The sequence below is a fragment of the Panicum virgatum genome, chromosome 1N (genome assembly GCF_016808335.1).
Source record: "Panicum virgatum strain AP13 chromosome 1N, P.virgatum_v5, whole genome shotgun sequence".
NCBI classification, from domain to species: Eukaryota; Viridiplantae; Streptophyta; class Magnoliopsida; order Poales; family Poaceae; genus Panicum; species Panicum virgatum.
Genome location: NC_053145.1, coordinates 37,657,959 through 37,674,895, shown reverse-complemented (window position 1 = coordinate 37,674,895; position 16,937 = coordinate 37,657,959). Strand labels below are relative to the sequence as shown.

The 16,937-nt window shown below is 53.7% G+C and overlaps 3 protein-coding genes across 4 annotated transcripts; 2 read left to right on the top strand and 1 right to left on the bottom strand.

The window, feature by feature from the left end:
- Positions 1-3,926: 3,926 nt before the first annotated feature.
- Positions 3,927-4,457, top strand: LOC120653489. The gene has a single exon (XM_039931224.1). The coding sequence runs from the start codon at positions 3,927-3,929 to the stop codon at positions 4,455-4,457; it is 531 nt and encodes a 176-aa protein (XP_039787158.1).
- A 2,312-nt stretch (positions 4,458-6,769) lies between these two features.
- On the top strand, positions 6,770-7,198 carry LOC120653488. Its single transcript, XM_039931223.1, has one exon. The coding sequence runs from the start codon at positions 6,770-6,772 to the stop codon at positions 7,196-7,198; it is 429 nt and encodes a 142-aa protein (XP_039787157.1).
- Positions 7,199-15,765: 8,567 nt separating this feature from the next.
- On the bottom strand, positions 15,766-16,531 carry LOC120654069 (putative germin-like protein 2-2). Of its 2 annotated transcripts, none has more exons than XM_039931658.1 (2): positions 16,414-16,531; positions 15,766-16,301 (listed from the first exon to the last, which is right to left on the bottom strand). In XM_039931658.1, the coding sequence occupies exons 1-2, from the start codon at positions 16,529-16,531 to the stop codon at positions 15,766-15,768; spliced, it is 654 nt and encodes a 217-aa protein (XP_039787592.1). The 2 variants fall into 2 exon arrangements, with proteins under 2 accessions (XP_039787592.1, XP_039787591.1); XM_039931657.1 differs by having other exon boundaries at positions 15,766-16,325; positions 16,432-16,531.
- Between the last annotated feature and the right edge of the window lie 406 nt (positions 16,532-16,937).

Below are 16,937 nucleotides of genomic sequence, written 5' to 3'. Positions count from 1 at the left end.
AGGCTCACTAGCACTAATCCTTGCTCTTGCTTGCTTCTCACTCAAATCCCTCAAGGGAATCACTCAAGAATGAAGAAGGGAGAGTGAGGGAGCTCTCTTTGGCTTAGGTTTGAGTTCTGTTCGTCCAAAGTGGCAAGAGAGAGGGCTGAAGGGGTATGGAGGGAGTATTTATAGTCTTCAGCCCAAAAATAGCCGTTGGGCGAAGGGGTACCCAGAGACTCCGGGTATATGCCCGGAGACTCCGGGCAGCCCTGATTTTTAAGCCCAGAAACAGCACCCGGACACTCGGAGTATCCGGCCCTATACCCGGAGTATCCGGGTAAGGCAGGGAAAACTTCGGTTTATGGCTCCTTTGAGTTGTTTTGTGGCTCACAAATATTTGTATGGGTTCTCTTGAGCATAAGATCTAAATCGAAACCCTTGAACCAAGTCCGTCTTGATAGTACGGCGTTCCTATACTCAAATTTCAAATTCAAAATCTAATTTCTCGAGTAAACTTGAACTCCGCTTTTTCATTTCCTTTTTGAGGGTCGTATATTGTCACTTGATTCACCTATACAAGTTCACCACCTGCACACATGCTCAATTACACGATTAAACGCACATGTGTTTTGTCATTAACCACCAAAACCCACTTAGGGCCCTAGATCGCTTTCATTTTCTATTAAGAGCCCCACCCCCCTCTCTAGCCATTTTACAAAAGAAACCCCCTACAATTTATTTTCAAAACACTCCCTTCACCATATGAAAATAATTATGAATACACCCCTGCCCTTTCCAAAGTAGCCTCAGATATTCCCAAAAATTCCAATCAAGGCCTTTTCTTTCCAGAAGTACTTACAAATAGGCCCCTGGACCCCCGGATTAGCCCCTAAACTTATCTTTAACTTATCATTTCATGCGCCAAAAATCCTCCTTTTGCCCCGAACCTTGTCCACGCCGTCTCTAACATGATTTCGGCCGTTCCATTAGAAAACCAACCAAAAATTTTACTCCTATCTCCATATCTTAATTTTTCCTGATTCGAGCTCAACGGTAAAACCTTTATTTTCTTTTTCCTTATTGTGTGCTTGTTTGTGTGCGATGTAGATCACGGAGTGACCGAGGAAGAACCTGTCGATGAGCAGTACCGCGAGCAAGTGTGTGAGGACCAGTACCGCAACCCCGGACCCGAAGGACAGTACCTCGATCAGGACTTCCCGGAAGGCTTTCCGAACGGCAAGTTCAATCTCATCCTTTGATACATATATATTTTTCTTCCAGTTTTATAAACACAACCTATTGGCCTATTTTACAAAACTGCATATGCTTTGATTGCTGAAAACATGGTTGGATAGCCACCCTGATGGAGGTAGATCTATGTACCTCCCTACCGAGTGGGGTCCCCGGACCCGGGAGACTACCCAGCATGGTGACTCGGCTACAACTGCTCGGCGCGCGGGACTCGGCCGTGCGCGGAAAGGATTCTCAGAGGATCAGGACGAGAAGCTCTAACTAGAGACCCGGATATCTAGGGATTTTAACCGACCTCCTTCCTTGTAAAACAACCCGAGTATATCATTCCTTGTACCCCTACGCCTCTCGGTCTATATAAGGGAGACGTAGGCCGACCCATAGACTCTCTCCACCTTTTCGCAGCATCCTGCAAACCCTAATATAGCCCCGAACACAGGACGTAGGGTATTACGCTCATCGCGGCCCGAACCTGTCTAAGTCCCTGCGTCTTCGTGTTACCATCGAGCTCTTGGTCCTGAGATCCCCATCTTGAAACTCTACCGCCGGGTACACCCTTGGTGGACTGGCCGGAATAACAATCCGACAGTTGGCGCGCCAGGTAGGGGGCTCAGGGCTCACATGTCGAGTTCAATAGCAGCCAACACCGGCGTCGTCTTCTCCACCAGCGTCACCGCCCAGATGGAGATGACGGTCGGCTTCTCCTTCACCTCTGGAAGCTTCCCAGAGGTTACGGTTCCTAGGAACCCCGCTTCCGACTCTCCTGCCGCTAGAGGCAATGTCGTCGCCGGGGTTAGATCCGATCTAACCCCCTAAGCACCTGCCGCCTCTCGGATTTCCGAATCCGAGAGCTACGACGTGGTGGCCACGCCAGCCAGGGTGACCCGTTGCCCTGACGAATTAGTTGACGACCTGATCTTCCAAATAGATCGCGTTAGTAGATCCATCGCTGAGTGCATTCGACTCGGTGAATTCGCACTTCATCATCGGGACAACCCTGACCGTGTTCTCCGTGAACTCGGCAACGCTCCTACCAGGACCAGATCCAATCTGGTCGCCCTGAGATCTGCTTCGCTCAGGGTTCCCGAACACAAGGTGGACTCTGCCACGATCACTTCCTCCAGGGCGACCCGTCGTTCAGCCGGATCAGCCGATGATTTTATCTCTCACATAGATCGAGTCGGCAGATCCATCACCGAGTGTGTCAGGCTCGGCGAGGATGCACTCCATTACCACGATGACTCGGATCGGATCTCCTTCAGGCTCCATAATGCTGCTGCAACATACTCGGATTAGATCTGAGTGCGACTACCCGACCAGGCAACCCTCGGTCAGATCTGATCTGACCTGACTTCGGGAGAGGAACTTGGCTTCCAACACGCCACGTTCACCCTCCCACCCAACCGCTCTTCTGTGATGGAGCATCGCCGCATCTTCATCGTCTCCAATGACTCCGACACTCGTGAAAATGAGGCCGATGAGGAGAAAGCCCAATGACTCCGCCGCAATGAGGTCCGCACCGACATGAGGCGCAATGAAGAGGCCATTGATCGGGCCAACCGCGACCTGGAGAACACCAAACGCCGCAACCCTAGGAATCAGCGCTCACCGATCCGGCCCCGCAACCTCGACGCCGACTTCGTCCTCAACTACAACGGCTAAGACATCTTCGCCACGCCATCGGCCAACCTCGCCGCAATGTTCCTAGTGCTCGAGGGTCTTCAAGAGACCCACGAGATCGTCAAGGCCCGTGCTCGCTTGCACGTGGCCGCCACGTAAGCTCAGCAGCTGCGCGAGGACAACTTGACCTATCGTGCTCAGTCAAGTCACCACTCGACACGACCCCACGGCGACGACGCAGAAGTCAACCAGGGCGACCTCCGCCTCCAACTCAACCAACAAGACATGCGTCAACGCATCAACAACCGTCACCGACAACGCGACGCCGCCGAGCAAGAGCGACGTCGCTAGTACGATGACGAACATGGCGACTGCGACGTCGACTACCAGAACCGTAGTCGCCGGGGCGACGACCGCCCACCTCGCCATGGGAAGAAACATGACCGCGCCAAGTCCTCCAAGAAACTGGACCGCAAGTGTGGTCCCGAGAACACCGTCGCCGTCGCCGAAAGATCCCAGTTCCGCTCCACCCTCAACCAAGCGGCCCTGGATCGACTCCTGGATGGTAAGTGTCCTTGGCGCAAGGACGCAAACCACACTGCCCGGGAGTGCCGAGCACTCTCCAACGGTGTCATCAAGGACGACGACCCCAAGCAACCACGCCGCGACAACCGCGATAGGCCGGGTGGTTCCAGGACCACCCGGGCGTGCCCACGAAGGCGCAACTCGCCCAGCTGAGATGACGACGAGCAGAGGGAAGATTCCCCAGGGAACTTCCAGGAAGAAGACAGGGCCGTCAACTACTTATACGGTGGCCCTAGCAAGCCAGCATGCCGGCGCAAGCTCAAGCTGGATGACCGAGAAGTCAACCTTGTGTTCAAACTCCCGGTTGAACCCCTCCGGTGGTCGGAGACAACGATTACCTTCGACCACCGCGACCACTGGGTCCACCTGCCAGGCCGGGTGCCTACCCCCTTGTGGTCAGCCCGGTGGTAAGCCAGGTCTGCCTGGCCAAAGTACTTGTCGACAGTGGCAGTGCCCTCAACATCATCTTCGCCAGCACACTGCAGAGCATGGGCTACGACATGGCATCCCTGGTCCCATCTGACCAGGCCTTTTACGGCATCATCCCTGGAGCCGAGTCGACCCCGGTCGGCCGGGCCACTCTGCCAGTCACCTTCGGCACCCGCGACAACTACCGCACCGAGTACGTCAACTTCGAGGTCGCTGAGTTCGAGACCTCCTACCATGCCATCCTGGGAAGACCCTCCCTCGCCAAGTTCATGGTGATACCCAACCACACGTATCTTCTCCTGAAGATGCCAGCTCCAAAGGGTGTCCTCTCAGTCTACGGAGACCTACAGACCTCCTGCGCATGCGAGGCCAAGAACATCGAGCTCTCTGACACCCTGGAACGATCCAGGAACTCCGTTTTTGTTGCCCAGGCAGCAAAGAACCTCCCGATGGACCAGCAAATCGTCCCCGCCAAGGAGTCGACTTCCGAGTCGCAACCCACTCCGGTCGTGGCGACCAAGACCATCGTCCTCCAGGAAGATGAACCACACAAGACCGCCGTGATCGGGGCCAGCCTCGACTCGGTGTAGGAAAGTACACTCACCTCCTTCCTCCAGGAGAATTGGGACATCTTCGCATGGAAGCCATCTGACATGCCCGGGGTCCCAAGGGAGGAGGCTGAGCACTCCTTAGATCTGGACAAGACGGCGAAGCCCGTCAAGCAACGGCTTCGTCGCTTCGTGCAGGATCGAAAGGAGGCTATTAGGGTAGAAGTAACCCGGCTCCTAGCCGCTGGTTTCATCAGAGAAGTCGCACACCCAGATTGGCTGGCAAATCCAGTCCTTGTAAAAAAAGAAAAAAGGTGAATGGAGAATGTGTGTTGACTATACTGACCTCAACAAACACTGCCCTAAGGACCCCTTTCCTCTACCACGCATCGACCAGGTCGTTGACTCGACGGCCGGGTGCATTCACCTTTCTTTTCTTGATTGTTACTCAGGGTACCACCAGATAGCCCTCAAGGAGTCGGATCAATAGAAGACGTTCTTCATCACTCCATTCGGGGCCTACTGCTACAACACCATGACGTTCGGCCTCAAGAATGCCGGCGCAACCTACCAGAAGGCCATTCAGAGATGCCTCCAGGGGCAGATCGGGCGCAACGCCGAGGCCTATGTTGATGACATCGTCGTCAAGACAAAACGTAATGACCAGTTCATTACAGACCTCTCCAAGACATTTGAAAATCTCAGGAAATTCAAATGGAAGCTCAACCCGACCAAGTGTGTGTTCGGTGTCCTGTCCGGAAAACTACTCGGCTTCATAGTCAGTAGCCAGGGCATCGAAGCCAATCCCACCAAGGTCAACGCCATCAGGTTCATGAAGCCTCCCAGGAGCAAAAAGGATCTGATGAAGCTTACAAGGTGCATGGCTGCCTTGAGTCGGTTCATAAGCCGACTCGGCGACAGAGGCCCACCCTTTTTCAAACTTCTCCGGAAAGTCTGACAAGTTCGAGTGGAACGACGATGCTTCCAAAGCATTCCAAGAGCTCAAGGATTTCCTCACCTCGCCGCCCGTTCTAACAGCACCAGAAGACGGTCCTCCTCCTGTACATTGCAGCCACTACCAGCGTGGTGAGTACTGTTCTAGTCATCGAGCGCGACGAACCGGGCCACATCTACAAAGTGCAACGACCCGTCTACTTCATCAGAGAAGTACTCGGCGAGTTAAAGGCACGCTACCCTCAATTGCAGAAGCTGTTGTACGCCATCCTCATCACGTCAAGGAAGCTCCGGCACTACTTCCAGGCTCACAAGATTAAGGTGGCCTCATCATATCCACTCGGCGACATTGTGACACCCCGACCCAGGGCTTAATAGGATTAATAGGATACTCATACCAACAAGTTGCAACTTCTTTTCCGGAAGCCGGTCTCCAAAAAACTCCGAGGTTAAGTGTGCTTGGCCCGAAGCAATTTGGGGATGGGTGACCGACCGGGAAGTTATTCCCGGGTGCGCACGAGTGAGGACAAAGTGCGCAGAAAAGACTTGTGTTGGTCTGTGAGGGTAGTCTATGCCCTATAAAGCTGCCAAATGTAAGCGGACCCGACCTCTGGGAGGCGGGACGTTACAGACATCCTCCACAACAAGGACGCCAACGGTCGAGTCGTCAAATGGTCAGTAGAACTTGGCGCATTCTCGATCGAATTCACGCCACATTCCACCATCAAGTCTCAGGCGCTCGCCGATTTCGATGCCGAGTGGACCGAAATGCAAGACCCTCCACTTGATACCAGATCCGAGCACTGGATCACGTACTTCGACGGAGCCCTTAACCATGATAGAGCCAGTGCCGGAATCCTCTTCATCTCCCCAAAAGGTGAACAACTCAAGTACGTCCTCCAGCTACTCTTCAAGGCTACAAACAACGCTGCCGAGTACGAAGCTCTCATTCACGGTCTCCGGATCGCCATCACACTCGGCATCTAGCGTTTGTTGGTATACGGCGACTATAAAGTTGTGATACAACATGTCAACAAGGATTGGGAGTGTACCAAGGAAAAGATGGACGCCTACTGTAGGGAGATCAGGAAGCTCGAAACCAGGTTCTATGGTTTGGAGTTCCACCACGTCCCCAGGGACGACAACGTGGCGGCTGACGCCCTATCCTTAACCATGATGGAGCCAGTGCCGGAATCCTCTTCATCTCCCCAAAAGGTGAACAACTCAAGTACGTCCTCCAGCTACTCTTCAAGGCTACCAACAACGCTGCCGAGTACGAAGCTCTCATTCACGGTCTCCGGATCGCCATCACACTCGGCATCTAGCGTCTGTTGGTATACGGCGACTATAAAGTTGTGATACAACATGTCAACAAGGATTGGGAGTGTACCAAGGAAAAGATGGACGCCTACTGCAGGGAGATCAGGAAGCTCGAAACCAAGTTCTATGGTTTGGAGTTCCACCACGTCTCCAGGGACGACAACGTGGCGGCTGACGCCCTATCCAAGCTCGGATCCAAGCGGTCCATCGTACCACCTGGTGTATTTGTTCAAGCACTCAACAGCCCTACGGTCAAGATGGAAGAGGAGCCCCCCACAAAGCTCGACCTGGTCCCTGCCATAGTGCAGGAGGTCCTAACACTCGACACCGACTGGCGTTCCCCAATCATCGACTTCATCAAGAACAACAAAACCTACCCAAAGGGAAAGGAACACGAGAAGCTTGCTCGCCGGTCAAGCAACTATTTCATCATAGGAACCGAGTTGTTCAGGCACTCGGCTTCCTCAGGAGCCCTGTGTAAATGCATCACACAGGACGAAGGAGTCTGACTCCTTAGCGATATCCACTCGGGCATATGCGGAAACCACGCAGGCGCCTCTACCCTCCTGGGAAAAGCCTTCCGATCAGGCTTCTACTGGCCCACGGCTCTGGCCGATGCCCGGAATATTGCCAGGCGATGTCATGGGTGCCAGTTCTTCTCTAAGAAGCAACACGTCCCGGCTCAGGCCTTACGGACCATACCGCCATCTTGGCCCTTCGCCTGCTGGGGACTCGACTCGGTGGGACCTCTGAAGACGGCCATTGGCGGATACAGTCATATATTTGTGGCTATCGACAAATTCACAAAATGGATTGAAGTCAAGCCAGTGACAGCCACTACAGCAGCCAAGGCAGCCGAGTTTATTGAGGAGATATCATACCGATTCAGGGTGCCTAACCGGATCATCACAGATCTGGGTACCTCATTCACAGGCTCCAAGTTCTGGGACTACTGCCAAGAAAGCCGCATCGATGTCTACTATGCCTCCGTGGCGTACCCCAGGTGCAATGGCCAAGTTGAAAGGGCCAACGGCTTGATCCTTCAGGGGCTCAAAGCCAGAATTTTCGACCCGATCGAAAAATATGGTGCAAAATGGCCTCAAGAACTACCCAGAGTAGTTTGGGGACTCCGCACACAAAGAAGCCGGGCTACCGGCTACTCACCATTCTTCATGGTGTACGGTTTTGAAGCAGTCTTGCCATCGGACATAGCTTTTGGTGCTCCGCGCACAAAGAACTACGATGAGAACGAAGCCGAAGCGACTCGACGCACGAACATTCGACTCGGCAGAGGAGCACCGCCTGACGGCCTCCATCCAGCACGCGAGATATGAGCAGCAGCTCTGGCGCTATCATGATCGTTGTTCACGAGCGCGACTTCAATGTCGGCGACCTGGTCCTACGATGAATCCAGTCGACCACAGGCGCTGACAAGCTATCTTCCCCTTGGGAAGGTCCCTTTGTAGTCAGTGGGATAGTGGTTCCTGGACCCTACCACCTACAGAGGCCAGACGGTATAGATGTGGGCAACCCATGGAATATCAACACCTGCGTCACTTCTATCCGTAGAAGCGTAGGAAATGCAAAGCTATGTACCCATCTACTCATTCAATAAAGTTTGTTATATTTCAAAAATTGCATACTCTTCGTTCTTTACTGAGTCGCTTTCAACACGCTCGGGGCTGTGTTTCGGCCATCCAGCCAGCCCCCACTCGGCATCCGACCAGTCGGACAAGGACAACCCGGTTCATCTTTCCTGAACACAGCCGAGTACGTCCAGGAACCACTCTGTGTCATCCTAACCAAATGCGCACATTGATGATACACTCTCATGCGCCGTTCAAAGGGCTCAAAGTTCGCTTTCCACCTACTCAGCAAATTCAGAAAAGAACTCGGACCGTGGGCATTACACTAACATTAAAGTAGAAACATTATTTACATAAATATTGTTCTTAGTAGGTCCATTCGGACCAACTTTCTTTGCAGCAAAAGGAATAAAACAAACTCCTGGAGATCGGCAGCCTACAGCTCGGCCACGACGCGCTCAGCGATCTCCAGGACGGCGGCGTGGTTTGTCTCCCACTCGGCGTCCGAGCAGTCTTCGGGGATGCCGTCTCCCACTGGGTCCTGGTCCGCTTCAGGGAGATGGGTCTTCACAAGACCCAGGGTGTGCTGCACACCATCCTTGGTAGCTCCCCGGATACAGGCCTCCAGTCGGCCGCGGGACGCCTCTAGCCTCTCAGCTAGGCTCTCGGCAGCCGCCACGCCCTCGGGATCAAAAGCCCCCAGCAGCTCCTCCAGCGGCCTGCTTAGGAGATACAGTGTCGCCCGGCCCTGCGCCACTTGCTCCTCCGCTTCTACAAAAAGCACCCGGCCAGGTCAGTCCAAGCCGAAGAACACGACAAAAAGAACATAGCATATGATCTCCGGGTCATACCTCGCCGAGCCTCCCGCTCCAGGCAAAGCATCTCCTCGGTGGCAGCCTCCCACGCTTCGGCCACCTCTCGGAGCTTCTGCAGCTCCTCGTTGGCCTTGGTGCAGGCTTCCAGCTCTAAACAAAAGCAAGTTAGAGACCAAACGGCGCACAAAGAACTTGGCGGACATGATTCTGACTACATACCGCGCTTCTCCTTGCGCAGAGCATCCTCGGCCTTGACCTTGTCAGCCTCCAGATGGCGGCTCCGCGCCTCCAGCTCGGCCACCTTGGCCTCAAGCTCCGCCACCCGACCGAGGGCGGCACTCCCCCTAGCCAGCTCCTGGGCGGCCTGCTCCGACATATCCACAAGAGCCTGACAAAGACACATGTTTCACAAGACTATACCTCCAAGAACAAGTCGGCTTCACAAAAGGAGAAAGGCAGGGGACTTACCTTGACAAGTCCCTGGGTGATCTTGGCGGACTCCACGAACTTAACGGAGACCGCGCCGTCCGCCTTCCCGTCCTCGTCCTCCTCGGCCTCCTCCTTCACCGGCGGGGGCCTAACCCCCCCGATGGGCTCGGCTTGGGTCCTCTCCGCCTCGATGGCCAGGACCTCGATGGTCCTAACCTCCTCAATGGCCGGGACATCTAAGGCCCCACCCCAACGTTCACCGCCCCTTCGTCACGGGGCGGGTCCTGCATCTCCACATCACGGGGAGGGGAGGAGACCCTATTGCTGGCCTCCTCCTCCTCCTCCTTCTTCTTCTCCTCCTCGCGGCGGGCTCGGCTCTTCACCGGGCTCGCCCGCGGCGAGGTCAATTTTGCGGCATCACTGGAGCCGCCCTCGTAGGACGACTCCTCCACCTTCCTTTTGGCGCAGCTGAGCGTCGCCCTCCTACAGCAACAACAGGGGCACTAAGAAGGACTTCAGAAAACAAAAATCTAGACATAATGGCATCAAGTTGGCATAACTTACCCGCCGCTGCGATGCAGCGGCAACTTCAGCCTCAGCGGCGCAGCCGGCGGTGTCCCAGAGCCGGTGCACGGGGACATCACTTCCCCATGCAGTTGGCCCAGTGACTGGGCCGCCTCTTCCTCAACTCGGGGGCCGGCCAGTGCCGACCCCACTTCAGTAGTGGCCGGGGGCGCCGATGCTCCCCGGAACTTGCTCGTCCCCTTCCGGGTCGAGCTCTTCAGTGCTTGTTGCGCCGCCGCCAACCCAGCTTTTGACAGCTAGATCTTCCGGATGGCGCAGCGCGTCTTCCTCCACAGGGTGGCCGACGGCCGCGGCCCTGAGGCTCCGGTGATCTCCACCTCTGACTCGCTCCCCACGGAGGAGTCGGAGGAGAACTTAGCCTCCTCCTCCGCCGGCTGGCGCAGCTCGGCAAGGGCGGCGGTGTCCTTCCTAGGGTCCCCCTCATGCAGATGAGTGGGGGACCAATACTCCAAGACCTTGGCCTGCAAGAGAGCCGAGTTGTTATACATCCCGACGAGTGCACTCGGAAACAACCTGGAACGAATAAGAACAACTCGGCAAGGTTCAAGAAGACTTACGGTGTCAGTTGGCCGCTTCGGGCAGTGGGCTTTGGGGAAGCCCTTGTCCCGGATCTGCCCCGCCATGATGCGGGCGACCCGGTTCGCGATCTCGTCCCGGGGAACCTTGCGCTCATGTCCCCGGGTGGGGTCCCGATGACCCCAGTACTCGAAGGCCGGGTGGACCCTCTCCTGTATTGGCTGCGTGAGCCGCACTGCAGAAGGAGATGGCCACCGCGGCCCCTCTTAGGCCCTGCGCCGACAAGTCGGCGATCTTGTTGAGGAGGCGCTCCACTTGCGCCATTTCCTCGGCAGTCAGTAGCTCTTCCCAGCACGCCTTGTACTCCGGCGCGCGGCCGGTGCGCACCGGGAGGAAGGGCGCCGGGTTCGCCACCACGAACCATTCCCGCGCCCACCCCTTGTTGGTGTCGCGGAGCTCGAAGTCGGGGTAGACGCTCCCCTGGCGCAGCGAGAAGGCGGCCCCGCCCACAATATTCCGGCGAGCATTGGACGGATGCCCCTTGAGGTGGTACAAAGCCCGCCACAGATTGAAGTGGGGAGCGATCCCCAAGTACCCCTCACAGAGTTGGATGAAGATCGCATTCTAAGCCATTGAATTGGGCTTGAGATGAGTTACCTCGAGGCCGTAGAAGTGAAGAAGCCCGCGGAAAAATGCCCCCGTAGGTAGCGCGAAGCCCTTCTCATAGAAGGACTTGAACACGACCATCTGGTTCCTGTCCTCCGACGGGAATTCCTCCCCGTAGCAGCACCGCCACCCGGAGATCTGCTTCTCTGGGAGGAGGCAGCGCTCGACGAGGTCCTGGATGTCGCTCTCCTGGAGCGAACACTTCTGCCAGGACGACAATGGCGGCGGGGCCTCTCCGGAACTCCCCGAAGCCGAAGACCCGGACACAGCAGGCGAGGTGGCCATGGCAATGGTGGTGGAGCGCAGGCGAGAAGAAGAAATCGCAAGGAAGAAGAAAGCCGAGAGCTCTGGAGACACGCCGAGTTGGCTAAGGCGGTGGAAAGTTCTGGAGCGCTCGGGAACAGGGTGGCTGCTCCGTGCCGCCTCCCCTATTTAAATACCGAGGGCCCTACAACGGGCAGATCTGAAATTAACGGTCGGATTTCATTGGGCCGGCGATCCCGCGGCAGAGAAGGCTGGATAAACGGTAACTTCCTTTTTATCTTTGCCTTTGACAACCCCGCTCCCCTATCAGACGTGACAGATCCGCACGGTGAATAAAGGTTGGATTTTAACTCCGACGCGAATATGCTTCGAATATTCCTGAAAACAACCCGGCGTGTTTCCGTGACCCAGCCAGGGCCTCAGGGCCCGGACGCCGCAACAACTCGGTGCATCTCCGTGACTCCACCAGCGACCCTGCTTGGGGGCTGGGTGCCGCATACAACCCGGTGTGTCTCCGTGACCCAGCTAGGGCCTTAGGGCCCGGACACCGCAACAACTCGGCGCGTCTCCGTGACTCCGCCAGCGACCCTGCTCGGGGGATGGGCACCGCATACGACTCGGCGCGTCTCCGTGACTCCGCCAGCGACCCTGCTCGGGGGCTGGGCGCTGCATACGACTCGGCGTGTCTCCGTGACCCAGCCAGGGCCTCAGGACCCGGACGCTGTGACAACTCGGTGCGTCTCCATGACTCCGCCAGCGACCCTGCTCGGGGGCTGGGCACCGCATACGACTCGGCGTGTCTCCGTGACCCAGCCAGGGCCTCAGGGCCCAGACGCCGTGACAACTCGATGCGTCACCGTGACTCCGCCAGCGACCCTGCTTAGGGGCTGGGTGCCGCATACGACTCGGCATGTCTTCGTGACCCAGCTAGGGCCTTAGGGCCCGGACTCCGCAACAACTCGGCGCGTCTCCGAGACTCCGCCGGCAACCCTGCTCGGGGGCTGGGCGCCGTAGATCATTTAGTATGTCCATGTGATGCGACCAAGGCTTCAGAGCCAGCATGTTTGGACAACTTGGGAAGTCTCAGTGACTTAATCTATGGCCTCTAGGTCAGGATTGCTAAGTCGGGTCCGATCACTGTGGCAACCTCAGGGTGGCCGAATAACCTCAAAGGAACGGCATGGCAAAAGTATTGATTGGATATCTAGGTATCCAGGCAGACAAGTTAAAGATCATTTCTTTGACCCTCGAAAAGCTTCTCCAAAACCTTCCAAGGCTCGGGGGCTACACCCAACGGGTGCGCCCAGGGGCGCATCCCGTTCTATACCAGCAAGACACGGTGGATAATCATCATGAGCACCGAAGGACTTCGTTCAAGTACCACAAAGTTCGACTCGGTCCTCCGACGCTCGGGGGCTTGACGGAGGTAGATCTATGTACCTCCCTGCCGAGTGGGGTCCCCGGACCCGGGAGACTACCCTGCTTGGTGACTCGGCTAGAACTGCTCGGCGCGCGGGACTCGGCTGTGTGTGGAAAGGATTCTCAGAGGATCAGGACAAGAGGCTCTAACTAGAGACCTGGATTTCTAGGGATCTTAACTGACCTCCTTTCTTGTAAAATAACCCGAGAATATCATTCCTTGTACCCCTACGCCTCCCGGTCTATATAAGGGAGACGTAGGCCGACCCATAGACTCTCTCCACCTTTTCGCAGCATCCTGCAAACCCTAATACAACCCCGAACACAGGACGTAGGGTATTACGCTCATCGCGGCCCGAACCTGTCTAAGTCCCTGCGTCTTCGTGTTACCATCGAGCTCTTGGTCCTGAGATTCCCATCCTGAAACTCTACCGCCGGGTACACCCCTGGTGGACTGGCCGGAATAACAATCCGACACACCCCTTGATTGCTTTGACCATGCCTTGACCACCCAGATTAATGTCTAACTATGATTTATTCTATTTGGATGTTAATCACTGCTAGAACGCTTAGGACCCGGTTACTCATTGCACTTCAAATATTAATACAAAATGTTTTCAAAACACAGAAAAGCGTGAGTATCAAAGTGGGAAAAATGGGATTTTTGGAAAATAAACAAAAGACATGCTTGGATGAGATGGATGGTGATTCCTGTGTGGGACACCAAATGGTGTGCTCGTACCTGTGTGGTTGAGCAAGGTTGGGAGATATCCATCTTGTCACAATTAAGGACCGAGTTGATGTGTCATCTTGCCTAACTCAACTATCGTGCAAACCACTTGACCGTTGTATGTGGCAACAGCTTAGCATAAACCCCACTAGTTGGTCTGATAGCCATCAGGAGAGCTGAGAGCAACGGGTGATCAAGGAGAAGAGATAAGATCGTGGTAACTTATGCCCCGGTTAAACCTCGGTGATAGGTCAATGACCCCTTGGTGGATCTTGTGGTAGCTAGTCAGGTCTAGCTAAGGTGGGTAATGGCTTTGTTGGGATCTGCACTGACACTAAGGTGATCGTGCTGTGGTACCCCGCTTGTGGGTAAAGTTGCACACCTCTGCAGAGTATAAAATCTATTCGAATAGTCGTGCCCACGATACTGGGCGAGTTACGGTTTGGTCACACAACTGGTACTTCTTCTTGGAATGGATGGGTTGGAGTGAGTTATTTTGAAAAAGTGTCCGGCAGCTATGCCGTGTGCTACTGCGGATGAGGAGTCCGGTATCAACCTATAAGCTTGGATCCTAGGTGTACTAACCCTACATGTTACTCGGTACAAAATATTTGCTCAGAAAATCTTTTTCTTTCAAATAAACCCACGCATAAAAATTAGCTTTCCACAAATTAAACCGTAGCCTTATCCTTAATTTATCCTGTGCATATATTCTGTTTATACCCCATCCGTGGGTGTGGTTGGACTTACTGAGTACGTTTGTACTCACCCTTGCTTAATTTTTACAGAGGAAGATCCAGACTTTATTCCCGAGGACATTGAGTAGGGGTTCCGTTCTGCACCCAACCTTGCCTGTGGATAGGGTCACCCGCAGGAAGCTTCGTATGGCGCAAGACTCTGATGACCTCTTCATGGTTCACATTCTTGTTTGAGTTTTAGTTGTTGTCCTCACAATAGCGGCTCTTCATTGCCCATTACCGCGTAGAGTTGTACGGTGATGTACCATCTGATGTAATAAATGTGTTATCAGTCTCCTGGGACTGATATTTGTATCACATTTGAGTCACCTCCTATGAGGGGACGCTTCATTTACTATTTAGTTATCACTACTGGTTTGTATTACAAAGCGGCGGTGATGGTCATATGAACTTTCACTGCCAGTTTGTAGCTCAAGCCGGCAGTGATACATACTCTAACCGCCGGTTCCAACGGTCACTATGCATGGCCACCTACAAACAAACAGCGGTGAAAGTTTATCACCGCCGGAGATTACTGTACAAATTACTGTAGAGGAAAAATGGGAGGATGTAATTAGCAAACGAATATGAAGCTTTGAATGAAGGTGGTGTTTTCAGCAAAAATTAGCAAATAACAAGGCCGACCGGTCTGACTGGTTGGGCTGACCGGTTTGTGCCTGTTTAGTCCAAGTCAGTTAAGATTTGTAATTTGGAGTTCTCTTGTAACCTGATTTGGAAGGGGTACAACCTTCCCGGCCTATAAATATAAAGGCCACGCTTGATTGAGGATTTCTAACCACAATTGAATCAAATCAATCTACATTTTACTTTTCCTCGAACCCTAGTTTTTCCAACCCTTTTGTTGTTCTTCTTGCATTTCTATGGCATTTGCGGGCGTTCTCGGCGGCCTGCCAACTCTAGGACAATCCTAGATCTTCATGCTCTGACGGGTTCCACCCGAGTTTGAGGTTCTAGACCTTTGCGATTTTCCTACCCCAACCGGTTGTTCTAGACGGTCTAACCGGTTGGTGCGATCGGTTTTACCGTGGGATCTCACTAGTGATAGATCGTTTGCGATCTGTGCGTGCTATTTTCTCATAATTCTGCCAAAAGTAATAAGGTAGCACAATACACGACTGATAATGATCATGCACGTCGAAACAAGAGAGAAGATTCCTGGAATTTCTCTGAATCAATATATTTAATTTCTTCCAAATAAAAATACCGAGATGACAATAATATGCAAGGCACATTAATTCAAATAATGATCATAACATAAAAGAATCATAACTCTTAATTAATTAAAAAATATGATTGCATGCATATTCTCTAGAACTGAGCTTGTATGCGGTCCACAGTCATCTTGTCAACTTGGAATGCCTTGGCGAGGATATCATCTGTGATGGATGGCTTCGACCCGAATACAGCATTTGCCACGGTTATCACCCCAGGGTTTTGGCTGCTCAAAGCTGCAAGTGCCACTGCATTTTTGGTTCCATAGTTGAATTGGAAATGGATCAACCCTTGAGGGAACACAAACACATCTCCTTTGTTAAGGACCTTTGTGAACAGTTTGTTGCCCGGGTTCGAAGTGACAAAGCCTACGTAGAGGGAGCCCTCGAGCACGGTTAGGATCTCAGTTGCACGTGGATGCGTGTGAGGTGGATTCAGACCATATGGTGCGTAGTCGATGCGAGCAAGAGAGATGCCCATGGTGTTCAGCCCGGCAATCTGAGCAACGTTGACTGGTGTGACAGCGGAGCCTTGCTTGTTAGTTGTGTTGCCAGCCAAGTGAAGGCCCGAGAAGAAGAAATCTTCAGCCACAACGTCCTTTGCATCCTTGCATGGGAACCCGTTGACACGCACTGCATCAACAAAATCATAAGTTCGACACATGTTGAATGGTGATTTGCAGCTACGAAACTTATTACAGGACACCTATGTATATATATAGAATTAAAGTGATGAAAGGCATACCTTTAGACATCTTATCGACGACGCAGAAGTCCTGGAGAAGGCTCGGATCAGAGGCGGCGGCATGAAAGCATGTCAAAGACAAGAGGGCTGCCACAAGGAGGAAGGCGCGAAAGGCCATTTCGGTGGTGTTCCACTAAAGGAAACGGATGAAGCTGGTGGGGTGCTTTGGTAACCTGGAAAGTATCGGTTATATGGCTGATTGGTTTGCTGCTTGTGATAGCAAGCATATGAGAGGAGTTTGGTATTTATAGGGAGATATCTAAGGCTGGCTGGCCTGCCTTGCTAGGTCTGATGGCTGCAGGCGAGTTGACGTGCGGTTCGGCAGGAAAAAGTCTTCTGGCGGGAATGTGGCATGCCGTGTTTTCTTCTCAGCAAGGTTGCCTCCAGATATACTAGGGAAAAAAGGGCTGTTTCTCCGTTGGGCGGATTAAGCCATCAGTTTGACTAGGCCATACCCATACGTAAATAATATAAGTGTCAAACTATTGATTCCCAGGTAGAAGTAGTCGCAGCTTGATCGACGA